This window comes from Miscanthus floridulus, chromosome 2 (genome assembly GCF_019320115.1).
Source record: "Miscanthus floridulus cultivar M001 chromosome 2, ASM1932011v1, whole genome shotgun sequence".
Taxonomy (NCBI): Eukaryota; Viridiplantae; Streptophyta; class Magnoliopsida; order Poales; family Poaceae; genus Miscanthus; species Miscanthus floridulus.
The window spans coordinates 80,044,921-80,060,552 of NC_089581.1; the positions used below are offsets into that span (position 1 = coordinate 80,044,921).

General features: G+C 49.9%; 1 protein-coding gene across 1 annotated transcript; it reads right to left on the bottom strand.

Annotated features, from left to right (window-relative positions):
- Positions 1-10,523: 10,523 nt before the first annotated feature.
- On the bottom strand, positions 10,524-11,096 carry LOC136536749 (uncharacterized). Its single transcript, XM_066528940.1, has one exon. It carries the CDS (start codon positions 11,094-11,096, stop codon positions 10,524-10,526), a length of 573 nt encoding a protein of 190 aa, XP_066385037.1.
- Between the last annotated feature and the right edge of the window lie 4,536 nt (positions 11,097-15,632).

Genomic DNA, 15,632 nt, shown 5'->3' on the forward strand with positions numbered 1-15,632 from the left:
TTTATTTCACAATTTTCGAAGCTACCAAACTGAAGATACAAAAATTACAAAACAACACCTAGATCTGGATTTAAATGAACTAGCCTATTCTACTCCTGTCGCTGACCGGTGGGACCCTGCCTGACAGAGGACCCCACACGCCAGTGAGACACGAACAGAGCAATGGTGCTGCGAGACAGGTGGCGCGGCCAAAGCTTGCCGATGGCGAGGTTGCCGATAGTGACATCATCACCCAGTGACCTACTCGACCTAGCGCATCTATCACACCACTTGGCCAGCCCTATCATCGACGCCAGTGACGACGGCGGCGGCCATGGCGGATCGGCGAGGCGGGACAATAGCGGTACGCCAGTGGAGGCTATGGCAACTCGATCGAATGCTACGTCGAGCATCATTGAGCTACGGCAGACCTAGCTAACGCCCTATCGTGGCCTGGGGTGGTCGGTGGCGACATGGCCATGGTGATGGGGCTAGCGGCGGAGCTCCGGCGAGCTCGCGCTCGTTGCGGTGGCTTACCAAGCTGGAACAGCGGCAATGGGGAGATGCAGGGAGTTGCTGGGAAGACGGTGGTGCTACTGTGGTGACGAATGGGTGGCTCAGCGAGGCTTGGTGCGGCTATGGCAACGGCAGAGGCAGGGAAGAGCTTGGCTGCTGCTGCGGTGAGGAAATGAGGCCGAGGCGAGGCGACTGGAGAGCTGGGCTAAGTGCGGGTGGTTGCGAGTGAGCACAGATGACTTAAACACGCTCTCTGGCCTGGCTCTGCCATGCTGGGCAAGGCACCGATGACGCGCGACCAACCTCGCGTCCACGCGGCGGCCAAGGCCTGAACCGGTCGGCCACTGAAGCTCTCCATTCAGTTCGTTAGTTAAGCCAAAACCGAGCCTGACGACGTGACTTTGAGTTGAATTTGCCATCGATACATGGTGATTCAGTGAATGATTTTTAAACGAAAATTGTAGCCCTAAGTACCATCTCCAATTGTTATTAAAGGATCATGCTCCAACACTCAACCAAACTCGAGTTATTTCATTCCAAAGTCAGGCTGTCAGACTGTCAGTGAACAAGACTTAGAAAAATTTTGTTAAGTGTTGAAACCTTGATTCTTCTGATTTTTTGTGGGACCAATTCAAGCATGTTAGAAGCTAAATCAGTCAATGACCCAAAAATAAAAGTTGTTCCTTATGTCAAATACTACAACTTTGCTTTAGTGATCTCCTCCATGCAAGGTCTCTAACACCTAGTTCAAACTTGGTCAAACAAGCTACATTCAAAAGATGGTACATACTTAAACTATGACATAATGACCTAATTAGCCCTAGCCATAAATACCAAAGTTGTTCATGATGATATTCTAAACATTGTTTAAGCTATTTGCAAGGTCACACAATCATCTACATGTTTACACTCATGATCATATGCACATACACATGGAAACATGAAATAATAAGAATGTTGCATATGTTTCAATCAAATGTTTCAAGTGTCAAAGCTTATATATGAATGCTTTATGATCATGCTCATGCTATGCAAGTCAAGTTATGCAAGGCTAGCACCCGAGGTGTTACTGGTTCCACTAAGATCCCTAGGGTAATACAAACTTTTCCGTGGCTCACCACAAGCACAGGAGCTCACCAGGCGATGCCTAGCCGTCTAGGAGGCTTCACCTCCAAGAGTAACGAATGCTTGACGTAGCCCAACAAGTGCTCAAGGTTTGGTTTGCTCTAATCAACTCTCTAACACTTAATCACACACTAATTACTCACTCTCAGAAAGAGAGGGGTTAGAGAGAGCTCACAAATGGCTTAGAATAGGTTGGGAGTGAAATAGGAGCCTAGCAGCTCGGGCCAGGAGACGTGGGATGGGTATATAAACTCACCCCACAAAAACTAGCCCTTGGAGGTAAAAAACTAGATGTTATGACCGGTAGACCTCGGAACCTCCGTGCATAGGTGCGGAGCCTCTGTGGCCCGGAGCCTCCATGTAAACGTGCGGAACCTCCGTGGGTCTTCAGGACAGCATAAGTCACCATACGGAAAAAGCCATAAATTTTTACTCCAAACTCCATTTTCGATGAACTTGGACTTTCCAAAAAGCTTGTTTCGAGTGCTTTCCATCCCAACAAAGAATAAGCCTCAAAACCAACAAGTGCAAGTGTTGTGTCATTGTGTTTCTCTCATGTTAGCACTTGGGTTTGGTTAGTTTGAGCACTTGAGACTTGTCTATGATTCATGTGGCATCCCCCTTGATAGTACGGCATACCTATACTCAAGATCAAGAGAATATAAGCATTTTAACCTACTTGAGTCTTCAATGTCTTCATATGTCATTTCTTCTCAATACCTCTTCATAAGCGGTTGCAATCACCTTTGTCTCATCCCTTTGAGTAAACTCACCTTGAGCATGTGACTTGAACCATTTCAACACATATGAGTTCAATTCATGGCTTCAAGTCACTTCCACTAATGATTTGATCCTCAACACAATATGACTCCTCATAGCTCGATTATTTTCTCGACTCAATGCAAGTACTCTCTTCTTCACCTTAGCCATGGTACCTCGATCCTCAAGCCATCGCTTGCCCTTGACCTTCGCTTAGTTCCTCAAAACCCTTTCCTTGTTATCTTCACCCTATTGAGCTATACTCAAGTCACATCATATTAAGCATCCATTGAAAAACTATTTCTTCAATATTATGATCCTTGCTTGAATATCTTATAGATATGAATGTTGAGGTCAATCAAGCTTCAGTTGGATTCACATAGATTGAGATATATGAATCAACATCAATATGGTCAAGACAATTCATGATTCCTTGTATCCTTTTCATTTTGGCTTGACACTCCTAACACTCACTCTAATATCTATCTTCACACTTCTAGCTTGATCAAATCAATGCAAAGTGATTTTCCAAATCTTTATCCATGCAAGCAAACCAATGTATATCCAATATGAGTTGTGTCCTATGTCATTTGACCTTTGCTTGGCATTTCCTCACTTATGCATTCTTGATTCATTCTTTAACCTTGATTAATGCTAGTTCAATATCAAACTCCTCTTGTTCATGAAAAGCAAGCCATTACTTGAGACCAATCCAAATTCATTCACTCATGTCTCATTTGTCATTTGCCAAATATGCTTTCTTTCACATGATACTATGATATCCCTCAACATAGAAGTCATTTCATCAATACCATTTGCATTGTTGTCTATAGCTTGAACTACATTGTTTCCATGATCTTCTAACACAATAATACACAATTTGGCCTTCATTTCAACACTATGTGGAATACCATCAAGTTTGTCTTCTTGTTGAACCTTGGATACACTTCTCATTACACTAATCCACAAGTGTATGCAATAACTCAATTTCTTGTTCAACGCTTAGCAAACTTATTAGACCATTAATTATGTTGTCATTCAATCCACCAAAACCCACTAAAGGGCTAGATGCACTTTCACCTATCCCTCCACCTTAACAACCATCCCTTATCCACCCTCTCCACCACCACCACATTATGCTAGCCTCCACCATAAACCCTCCACACCCCATCTCCGCCAAATAACAACCTCAACTAATAATACCTAATTCCTCATTGTGAATTAATGAAATTACAAGAAATCATGAGCTTGAACATGATAATGTGATTAATGATGATAAGGTAGTGGTTACCTTGATAAGATATGTGATTAATGAAAATGAGGATAAAACTATGGAACTTAAAATTGGTAAAAACTTGACTGAACCCCAATAGGGGCGAGTGAAGGGTAAATTGTGTGGTACAAGTTACCTTGGTAGGTTCACCTAGTGAGGGTTCCTATTGGGAGATACTCGCCTTCAGGTCATATAAGGACCGATTCATAGTCCCTCTCGCCTAGTGTGATGTTACATATAGCCACATGTCTATATGGGTAGACTTGGTCTCACACCCCATTAGATAGAAGTATGATTTCTACTAGGAGGCTGGTGTTGGTAGCGGAATATCAGGAGAAGAAACGAATGCGGATCATTCGTGGTCCGGTTGGCGTGGTTGCTATGTAGTCTTCCACGTTAAGCCCCTTGATTTTGGCCATGTTCGAGCCCATGACTATTGATTATTTTGATGATTTGATATCATTGGTACTTTTATGTTGGGATGATGTGGTATGGTCCAAGATTATATGAAGGGATGATGTGGTATCATCTGGGATTATGAGATGGAACGATAAGGTATCCTCTTGAGTTTTTAGTGTGTTTTCCAACCCATGAGATGCTGCGATAGAGTTATATGGAAATCTAGGGTAGCACCCAAGTGGGTATAGGATCTCGTTAGGCCTGCTTCCTACCACCTGTGCAAGGTTTGGAGCTATGTCTATCATGTGGGGAAATTTATACCCCTCTGCTAGAGTTAACTAAATCTATTCAAATAGCCACATCCTTGGAATGGGCAAATGCTAGGATGGGGATACTATGATTAGACTTCTATAACTATGATAATTGGGTAAGACGCACTTTACTAAATTGGTGAATTAGAATGAACCCCTAGGAACTGGTGAGAATGGTAACACTCTGCCAGGGTCCAACCTATAATTATAATTACTCCACCCTATCACTTTTACCTCCTCCACCATAACCCACCTCTACCATATTGCCTTCCCCTTTCCACCTACCTCCCCCCTAGAGTTTAGGGTTTGTTGAGTGCATTATGTACTCAACCCCCTCCATTCTACATTTTTAGGCGAGAAGCCACAAGAGGACACACCAGGATGGAACTACCGGAGCTACACCAGAAAAAGATACCCAGAATATACACGAAGACGGAGCCGTATGAGAGAGGGATGCGCTAGGACCACAACAATTAGGAGATAGAAGTACACTTGATGATTAAGGCTAGGGTTACGTCTGCACTCCATGCTGCCTATAGGAATGGAGCCACGTTATGACCGTTCTCTTAGCACTCTGATATACGATATAAGGCCAGTGGTCCAAGCCATGTGAACCCAAACCATGTACCATGTTCTCCCCATTAGCAATAAAAGTATGGTTTTTGATATTAATCATGTTGAAGTGTGCATATTAGCTACTGATATAGGGACTGATACATGATGCACAAAGGACCCTAGAAGTAGGGGCTTGACATCTTCCTCCCCATGGCCAACGATCTGACACCTGTTCTCGTCCTCCCTATGGCCAGGGGCCCCATGCTGCTTCTCTGCCCGAGCTGCTCCTCCTCCCTCTCTGCTCAACCTGCGCATAGCTCTGACCAGCCATGGCCGACGCCAGGCTCCTCTCCACCATGGCCACCGCCAAGGGGACTAGATCCTCCCTGCCATGGCCATCGCCAAGGAGTACCCCCACCATGGCCAGTCACTAGGATCCTCCCCTGCCATGACTACCATCGCATTTTGCTCGAGCTTTGCCCTGCCATACCCTTCATCGACCTCTGCCCAAGCGCACCTAGCTCTAATGTGCTCGAGCTCATCATAGCAGAGGCTGGGGCCGCCTTTTCCTCTCCATCCGAACCCAAGCCAGTCACAGCAGGGGCCAGCTCCGTGCACGAGCACATCACGGTCGGGGCCGCCTCCGCCTGCGCGCCTAGGTGAATCATGAGTGGGGTGGGGGAAGAAGACGAGTGAAATCCAGATGTGCACATCCAAACATGAATTAGTATTTGATGTGTCACTCAATACCAGATTGCGAATTCTTCTACATCCAAATAATAGATTTGGTATTTAGTCCATTTCAAATGCTAGTCTAATTTTAGTATTGGTACTCAATACAATTCCATTGTCTAATATCTACATCCAAACAGACTATAAAGGTTTTTTTGTATTGTTCTGAGTTTTAGCTAGAGGTTTGACAATTTGACTGGAGAAATGTACAGCATGTCTGTCGGTGCAGAAAGTGACCAACTAGTGAATATTTGCAGTTTTGCTGTACGTTGTGATCGGAGGTGGCCTAGCACTCAATGACATAGGATTTATACTGGTTCGGGCAACGTGCCCTACGTCCAGTCGGGGTCGATCAGTGACTTTATTCTTGAGCCCAAGCGCTCGAAGTTTGCAGTGGGGTTACAAACGAGAGGGAGAAAGATGGGGTGTACAAGAGGTCCGGTCGGCTCCGACTGGAAGGGTCAAGAGTGATGGGAACTTTTCTATGAGCTAAGTGTTCAAGCGGGTGCTTGAGGTCCGAACCTGGTGGTTCTATGGTTGTGAGCTATCGATCTAAGGAACTCTGGCCTACTAGAATCGGTCTATCCCCCCTCCTTGTTGGAAGGAGCGCATCCCCTTTTATAAATGTAGGGGATGGCTTTATAGGTGAGAGGGAGATGGTATGGATGTTTTTAAAGCCTTGTTGCCCACGCAGATGAGGATTGGATAATGGTAGGCGCCCATAACACTATTGATGTCCCTATAGAATGTCTGGTGCATGTGGGAGGTTGCGCTATCCTCTTCAGGAAGGGTTGACGTCGGTACCTGCAAAAACTGTTTGATGCCTAGAGGCATGTGCGGAGTCGTGCTATATTCATCCAGTACTGGTAAATCCTAGGTGCCCATACCGCTATCGATGTCCAAAGACACGCGGGGGGTCTTACTGTATGGGAGTTTTAGCGGCCCCTACAATGCTGTAGAGGGATATGTCAGCTGCCTACAATACTGTTTAGTGTCAGGTGGCTGTAGAGTACTGTTCTATGCAGGGTATGGTCCCTAGGTATAGTGGTTTTGACTTGTGAGCCTTGCCTTGCCATTCTTTGCACTGCCTTCTGGTTCCTACCGAACTGGGCGTCCCCGGTCGGAGAAGAACGGTGAGTAGGGTTCTTATGAGCCCTGGTCGGAGGGACACGGGGTCGGAGTCAGAAGTAGGGCTCAGGGCAAGCCTTCTGATCGGAGAGGCCGTTCGGAGGCGGCTGAAGCCCGAATTGAGCGCTCCGGTCGGAGAGTTGGGCCAAAGTAGCCAACGAGCGGGCGTTGCTCTTCCTAGGCCTGGCCTTCTGGTCGGTTGCTGGACCGTTCCTTTGCCCTATTGTTTTTAGACTCTTGGGCCGAGCCTTGGTGCAGAAGCTGGTCTCCGAGGGACCTCGAGTTTATGAACCCAACAGGAGCCCCCGAGCCCCTAGGTGATTTGGGTAGAATCGTCCAAGGGATTTTGTTTTTGTTGACAGGTGCGCGCGAGCGCACCCGCAGGTGTAGCCTCCAAGCCCCCGGGCGGTTCAGGTAGAACCATCTGGGGGTGTTGTGTTTAGCGTGCGTGTGTGCATGTTTTTTTCTATCTGAGATGGAATTTTGTTAACCAAGGCATCGTTGTGCAGCCGAGGCATTTTTCAACTTAGTGATCCCAGTGTTGATGCGCACCGTGGATCAGGCGATGAAGTTAGTCCGAGCATGAGAGAGCTCACTGATCCTAGCGTCGGTGTGCGTCGTGGTTTTGAAATGGTTAGTTCAGGAGACGGACGAGACCAAGCCTGTGGGTCCTGGTGTCATGAATCCTTTGGCCTTGGCATAGCCTAGGCAGCTAAGGTAGTTAGTTTAGTTAGTTTTCACATGAGTTTGGAGTCGCAGTCCCTAGATTTTTGGAGCGCAGTCGGAAGCAAAGCCATTATGTGAGTTTGGAGTCACGGTCCCTAGATTTTTGGAGTGCAGTCGGAAGTGAAGTCGTTATGCGAGTTCAGAGTCATGGTCCCAAGCCGTAGCCGAATATCATAGATCCTGTTGACACGAGTTCGGAGTCGTGGTCCCAAGCCGTAGCTGGATATCATAGATCCTATTGATGCGAGTCTGGAGTCACGGTCCCAAGCCATAGCCGGATATCATAGATCCTATCGACGTGAGTTCGAAGTCGTGGTCCCAAGCCGTAGCCGGATATCATAGATCTTGTCGACGCGAGTTCGGAGTCGTGGTCCCAAGGTTTTTGGCGTTTGAGCCCCCAAGCCTTATTGAGCCTTCGTGGGGGTCGATGTGAGTTGTTTTGTGTTACCCCATCCGGTTCCTCACAACCGGAGGGGCTGAGTTTCATCGCTTGTCCCAATCGCTCAGGCTTGAAGACTAGCTCAGTGAGTTCGCTAACGGGTGTGATCGAGCAGAATCTGGGTCCGTCGTTCATGACGGGGTCAACATAGCCCTCTTGTGACATTCCACTACTCCTTTACCTACAACCCGGCAGATGCCTAGGTCATTCCGGAGAGCGACCCAAGTGGCCTAACGGCCTCCCCTCGATGGAATTCTGTGGGCCTGGCGAGAGGTTTAGGATCGAACGAGAAGGTTGAGATGACCCAGTTTGCTAGACCAGGCAAAGGCCGCACGGTGCTCATCTATGGTTTTCTCCCCTAGCTCTGTTGTTTGCTCATGTTGAATGAGGCAACCGCCGCTTTGTGATGCAACACGGAGCGTTCTAGTGCATTTAACTACACGTGTGATGCTTAGTTCCTGAGCCCCCGGCCGATTCAGGGCTCAAATCGTCTGGGAGGCGCGGGCGTATGGAATGAGATGCGTGTATGGATGTATGAAATGATTTTAATGAAATAGAGGGGGTTTGATATGTTTACCTTGGCGATTGAAGTGACAGGGCTCGGAGAGCCTTAGTCGGAAAAGTCCGACCAGGACCTACGCTTGTTAATCGTGGGTGAGTCCTTGTGTGAACAATTTTTTGTATTAACGAACACATGCTCACCTTGATGGCCTGAGTGATGGGGTTTTGGAGAGTTTCAGTCGAAAAAGTCCGACCGGGACCTGCGCTTGTCAATAATGGGTGAGTCCCCATGTGAATAGTTTTTTGTATTTAATGAATACATTAGTACTATCCTTGTGACAGAACCACGATATCCTTTCCCCATTTATATCCTAGCATAACCTTCGTTCTTATCCTCTCCCTCTTGTACTTGCCTGTTTGTCCCATAGGGTGCGACCTTGGGAGTCCAGGGCATTGCCCGCAGGGCTTGACTGCTCGTGTCCGTAGGGAAAGGCGGGGTGCGTTTGGTTGGGAGTAAGAACAAAGTTACATAGGGTAATCAAGGACATGGAATGTGTTTCCATTCAGGGACAAAGTTGTTTATTATGTGAAAAAGAAAAAGAGGTAATATACAATATTGTACCCTTATGGAGCCCTCGAGCGACCTAGGCTAAAAGTGTTTCGGGTAGGGGTGCTCTTACGGGAGCATGTTTTAACTAAAAAGCGGTTTAGACCATATTTTGGGGAAAACGACATAGTTGTTCAATGTTCCAAGTGTTGGTGAGAGCATTGCCGTTGTTGTCCTCTAGTCGGTAGGTGCCCGATCGGATTACTCGATCACCGTATAGGGCCCTTCCCAAGGTGGAGAGAGCTTGTGCTTTTCCTTCGTTGATTGGGTCCTCCGGAGCACGAGATTGCCGACTTCGAGTATCCTTCCCCTGATCTTCCTTTTGTGGTACCTACGAAGGGTTTGTTGGTAGCGAGCGGAGCAGATGACGGTTGTTTCGTGGGCCTCTTTGTGTAGGTCGACCGCATCTTGTTGAGCCTCCATGGCTCGATCGCAGTCAAAAGCCTTCACTCTTGGTGCGCTGTGGTTGAGGTCGAAGGGCAACACTACCTTAGCTCCGTAGGCTAGGAAGAAGGGTGTGAATCCCATGGATCGGTTTGGAGTCGTTCTTAGGTTCCAGAGCATCGCTGGAACCTCTGCTACCCATCGCCCAGCGTACTTATTGAGTCAGTTGAAGATGCATGACTTAAGTCCTTAGAGGACCATGCCATTGGCATGTTCGACCTGACCGTTAGTTCATGGATGTCCGATCAAAGCCCAGTCGATCCTGATACCATATCCATCGCTGAAGCCTAGGAACTTTTTTCCAGTGAAGTTAGTCCTGTGGTCAGTGATCATACAGTTAGGAACACCGAACCAGTAGATGATGTTGAGGAAGAATTTGACTACCTCCTCCGACCGAATGTTGGTGATGGGTTTGGCCTCTATCCACTTGGTGAATTTGTCAACCGCTATGAGCAGGTGAGTGAAACCGCCTGGGGCCTTTTTGAGGGGTCCTACCATGTCAAGGCCCCAGACTACAAATGGCTAGGTGATGGGGATGGTTTTGAGCTCTTATGCTAGCAAATGGGTTTGCCGAGCGTAGAACTGGCATCCTTCACACCTGCAGACGACCTCCTACGCATCTTGTAGTGCGGTGGGCTAGTAAAAACCTTGGCGGAAGGCTTTTCTGACCAGCGACCTTAGGGCTGCATGATGACCGCAAATGCTAGCATGGACCTCAAGGAGGAGCTGCCTCCCTTGGTCGGTGGGGATACACTTCATGAGTACTCCTGATGGGCTCTGTTTGTAGAGCTTGTCACCGAGCGCAACAAAGGTCTTTGCACGTCGAGCGATCCATTGGGCTTTAGTCCTTTTAGGTGGGAGAACCTCCTTGAGGAGGTAGGCAAGTAGCGGTACTCACCAGTCGGTATGACCGAGTGCTAGTACGACGATGTTTGTGGGTGATGTAGAGGTACTAGGGTCAGAGTCCCCGGGCGCTGGCTGGGCATCGGGGTCGGAGCCCCTGAGCATCAGCTAGGCATCGGGGTGTGTCTAGGTCAGACCTTTCAGGATGCAGATAGACGGCTCATGGATGTCATTGATGAAGACCTCGCTTGGGGATGGATCCCGCTGGGCGGCCAGTTTCGCAAGGAAATCAGCAGCATCGTTGTCCCTTTGAGGGACGTGATGCAGTTTGATCCCTTGGAATTTGTCCTCGAGCTTGTGCACCTCTTGGTAGTATGCTGTCATGAGGGGGCTTTTGCAGGAGGACTCCTTCATGACCTGATCAACGACTAGTTCTGAGTCACCACAGACGTAGAGTCGTGTAGCATCGAGCTCGATGGCAATGCGGAGCCTGTTGATAAGGGCCTCATATTCCACGGCATTGTTTGAAGCTGAGAAGTGGAGGAGGATGGCGTAGCGGAGCCTACTCTCGTCCGGGGAGATCAGAACCACTCCGACCCCTAAGTCGGGTGCCATTACGGACCCGTCGAAGTACATTGTCCAGTACTCGTGGGTGACATCCGGGGTCGGTAGCTGGACCTCCGTCCATTCAGCGACAAAATCTATGAGAGCCTGAGACTTTATAGCAGTGCGGGGGCTATATCTGATGTCATGGCCCATGAGTTCAAGTGCCCACTTGGAGATTCATCCCACGGCGTCATGGTTGCAGATGATGTCTTCGAGCGAGTATGAAGTGACGACTGTGACTTTGTGGTCGGTGAAGTAGTGTAGGAGCTTCCTGGTCGCCATTAGTACAGTGTTTAGGAGTTTCTGCAGCTGAGGGTACCAGACCTTAGGGTTGATAAGTACTTCTCCAACAAAGTATATGGGTCGCTGTACCTTGAGCTTATGTCCCGGTTCCTGCCTCTCGATGACCAAGGCAGCGCTCACCACATGGTTACTTGCCATGACATAAAGGAGGAGGGGTCTCCCTGTTCGAAAGTGATGAGGATTGGGGCAAACGTCAGGGATGTTTTGAGGCTCTCAAGAGCCTGCTAGGCTTCCTTAGTCCAAATGAAGGCGTCCATCTTTTTGAGGAGCTTGTACAGTGGCATCCCCCATTCACCGAGCCGGGAGATGAAGCGGTTTAGGGTAGCCAGGTAGTCAGTGAGCCTCTGCACGCCCTTGACATTGCATATGGGACCCATGTTGGAGATGGCTTCGATCTTTTCGGGGTTAGCCTCGATGCCACGCTTGGATACGATGTATCCGAGTAGCTTCCCCTTCGAAACCCCGAAAACACATTTTTCGGGATTCAGCTTGATTTTGAACGTTCGGAGGTTCACGAATGTCGCGACTAAGTTTGCAATCAGATCGCACGCTCAAGACGTTTTGACCACTATGTCATCAACATAGACGGCGATTGTTGGTTTCAGCCGTTCGGCCTGATCAGGCTGATCGGGTGGGTCGATTTGGTCGACGAAGCATTGCTGCATGCACCTTTGGTAGGTGGCGCTAGCATTCTTCAAGCCAAAAGGCATGGTTACATAGCAGTATGAACCATACGGGGTGATGAATGAGGTTGCGAGTTGATCAGATTCTTTCATCGCGATCTGGTGATAGCCTGACTAGGCGTCCAGAAAGGAGAGGATCTCGCAACCCAAAGTGGAGTCAATTATCTGGTCTATGCATGGCAAGGGAAAGTGATCCTTTGGACACACCTTGTTGAGTCCAGTATAATCAACGCACATTCTCCATTTCTTGGTCTTTTTTCTAACAAGGATGGGATTGGCAAGCCAGTTGGAGTGAAAAACCTCCCTGATGAACCCGTCTGCCAGGATCTTGGCGATCTCTTTGCTTATGGCCCTGCACCTCTCATCGTTGAAATGACGCAGGCGTTGCTTGGCGGGCTTTGAGCCTAGGATAAGGCATAGTGCGTGCTCGGCGACCTCCCTTGGTATCCTCGGCATGTCAGAAGGCTGCCATGCGAAGACATCACGATTATCGCGCAAGAAGTCGATGAGCTCGCATTCCTATTGGGCCAGCAGTTGGGTCCCAATTCACACCATCTTGGCTGGGTTGGTGGGGTCAACACCCACTGCCTTGGATTCCTCAAGCGGGTGGAAGGCCATTAACGAGGTCGATTTGTTATAGTCTGGGACTACTAGGGTTGATGACTCCCTGAGCTACAAGAGCTCGGATGAGTTGATAACCATGGTGATGAGCTCATAGTGCTCGCGGTCGCACTCGAAGGCGTGTGAGAAGGCGCTACTCACGGTGATGATGTCGTTTGGTCCCGGCATCTTTAGCTTGAGGTAGGTGTAGTTGGGGATCGCCATGAATCTTGCGTAGCATGGCCGCCCCAAGATGGCATGGTAGGACCCTAGAAAGTCTACCACTTCAAAGGTTAGGACCTCCGAGTGGAAGTTGGCCTGGCTACCGAATGTGACGGGTAGATCGATCTATCCGAGCGGGTCTACCTGTGCTTCTGGGATTACCCCGTGGAAGGGGGAGCCCGCTAGGCAGAGCTCCGATCAGGGGATGCGCATGGCATCGAGGGTGTCAATGTACAGGATGTTGAGGCCACTGCCCCCGTCCATTAGCACCTTAGTGAGGTGCTTCTTGCGGATGATGGGGTCAACGACGAGCGGGTAGCATCCCGGTCTTGCGATGCAGGAGGGATGGTCCCTCTGATCAAAGGTGATTGTGGATTCCGGCCAGCTGAGGAAGGAAGGGATGGCCGTCTCGGCGGCGCATGCCTCCCTATAGCATACCTTATGCTGGCGTTTAGTCCAGATGGCGTCGGACCCATCGAAGATCATGATGCACTCTTTAGGTTTGGGGAAGCCGTCTCCATCCTTGCCCACTGTGTCTCCCTTCTTGGCTACTAGCTCCTTGCCGTCTCCCTCCTTTGGCCTGCCGGCCTATTGGAGGAAGCGTTTGAGGAGCTCGCACTCCTTGTAGAGGTGTTTGATGGGGTAGGCATGGTTGGGGCAAGGACCATCCATGAGTTTGTTAAAGTGGTCAGGCAGTCCCTGCTGGGGCTGCTTGGCCGCGCGATTGGCCGCGACGACCAGCGCGGGGCTATTCGATCAGTGTCGATCTTTTTTGTTTTTCTTGCCCCTCTGCATGGAGGGGCCTTCGTCCGGGTCCGTGCGCTTGGTTTTGAGCTTGTCCTAGCCTCCACCAAAGACTGCTCCGACCGCCTCGTCGCCAGAGGCATGGTTGGTGGTGATGTCAAGCAGGTCGCGGGTGGTACGGGGTTTCAAGCAGCCAAGCATGTGGATCAAGGACTCACTGTTCATCCTAGAGAGAAATGCGCCGATGACATCTGCGTCGACGACATCGGGGAGGGAGTTGCATTGCTAGGAGAACCTACGGATCTAATCCCGTAGAGACTCGTTGGGCTCCTGGTGATAGCTCTTAAGGTCCCAGGAATTTCTCAGGCGGACGTATGTCCCCTGGAAATTCCTGACAAAGACCCTCTTGAGGTCCGTCCAATCGCAGATGCTGTCATATGGAAGGAATTCGAGCCATGCCCGAACATGTTCCCCCATGCAAATGGGAAGGTATTGGAGGATGAAATAGTCATCATCCACTACTCCGACCCGACAGGCGAGCTGGAAGTCTTCGAGCCAAATGCCTGGGTTGGTCTCCCCAGTGTATTTTGTGATAATAGTGGGCGGCCAGAAACGCTGCGGGAACAATGCTCTCCGGATACGCCGGCTGAAGGCCCAAGGCCCCGGGCCCTCAAGGCTAGGGCTCCGGTCATCTGGCCACTGGCCGCGCCTAGGGCGCATTTCACCACTTCCCTCGATGGTTTGGTCGGGGTCCATGTCGCCTACAACTGTATGGTGGATGTTGTTATCGCGTCAAGCCTGATGCCGGTTGTTGATGATGCTGCGGGCGTCCTGGTGCGGACCGGGGCCTGACTGTCGCACCCCGAGCCAGGCCTGATGGCTGTGGCGGCGAGTGAATGGAGCAATCTGTCTAGTGCGTCCTCGTCCCCTTGGTGGGGAGAGAGGGCACGAGTCAGAGTCGTGACATGGAGCTTTTCGCCTGTTGGACGGTGGCGGCTTCTACTAGAACTCGAAGGTTCTGGTATACTGCCCGCTTCTAGGGGTCGGCGGGCTCGGGAACGCCACACAGAAGCATTACCACAGCGGCGATGTTCTGGCCAGCCCGGTTGAATTGAGGGAGATCGTTCCCCTCATTCATGATGTCATGTTGGACCTGACAGGCGTGACCCTGGGCGCCGCCTGCTGGGCCATGTGCATGGGCGCAACAGGCCATACTGATGGCGCCGGCGCAAGCAGCGGTTGGTTCTACCGTCGTTGTCGTAATTCCTCGGCGTGTGCTTGAGCAGACATGAGGGCCCCTACATGTGGGTCTGGAGGGGTGTGAGTTTGTGCAGACTCCACAACCACCAGCGGCTGTCCTGGAGCATCCTCCATAGCACACTCCTAGGACGGATGGTGGCAAGGCACCACATCACCGATGCTGGAACCGTCGCTCTCGCCCTCACCATTTGGAAGTTTGTGGGAAATGGCAGGAACACAGCCTACCATTCCCACAAACTTGGACATGAGGGGGGATGGTGCCAGCATCCTTTGGAGCCCTCGAGCATATGCATCCACGAAGGATGCGAGGCCGTAGGGGAACCGATCATACGGTGTTTGTGGCGTGGGCTGTACATTCCCTCCGGGTGATTGGTGGGAGATAGTAAATAAAGAGCGAATAGTAGTATGCATATTACTTATAGTGAGGTTTGAGTAGAGAGATTGCTCGGAATGAAGCGCAGATGCCGCATCATCAAAGTCGCACATCCTAGAGTCGACGGAGGACGTCTCCCCAATGGGTGCTAGGTCATGAGTCTCCTCGCAGAGGTGGAGTACGTCGAGGCGGTCGGCGACGAAGTCTAGGCTTCCAAAGAGCAAGGCCTGGGATGGCTTGAAGACGGGTGGAACCCACGTCCTGGCGGGTGAGAGTGCGGGAAACTCCAACAAGCCAAAGTGAATCGTATCGCTCGAGCCCACCACGACAGGGGTGCCAGAAGTATGGGCCATCCAATGACCAAAAAAGTGTTGAACATACAATGTCTTCCCCATGGACGGCGCCAACTATCGGTGCAGAAAGTGACAACTACTGAATATTTGTAGTTTTGTTGTACGTTGTGATCGGAGGTGGCCTAGCACTCAATACATAGGATTTATACTA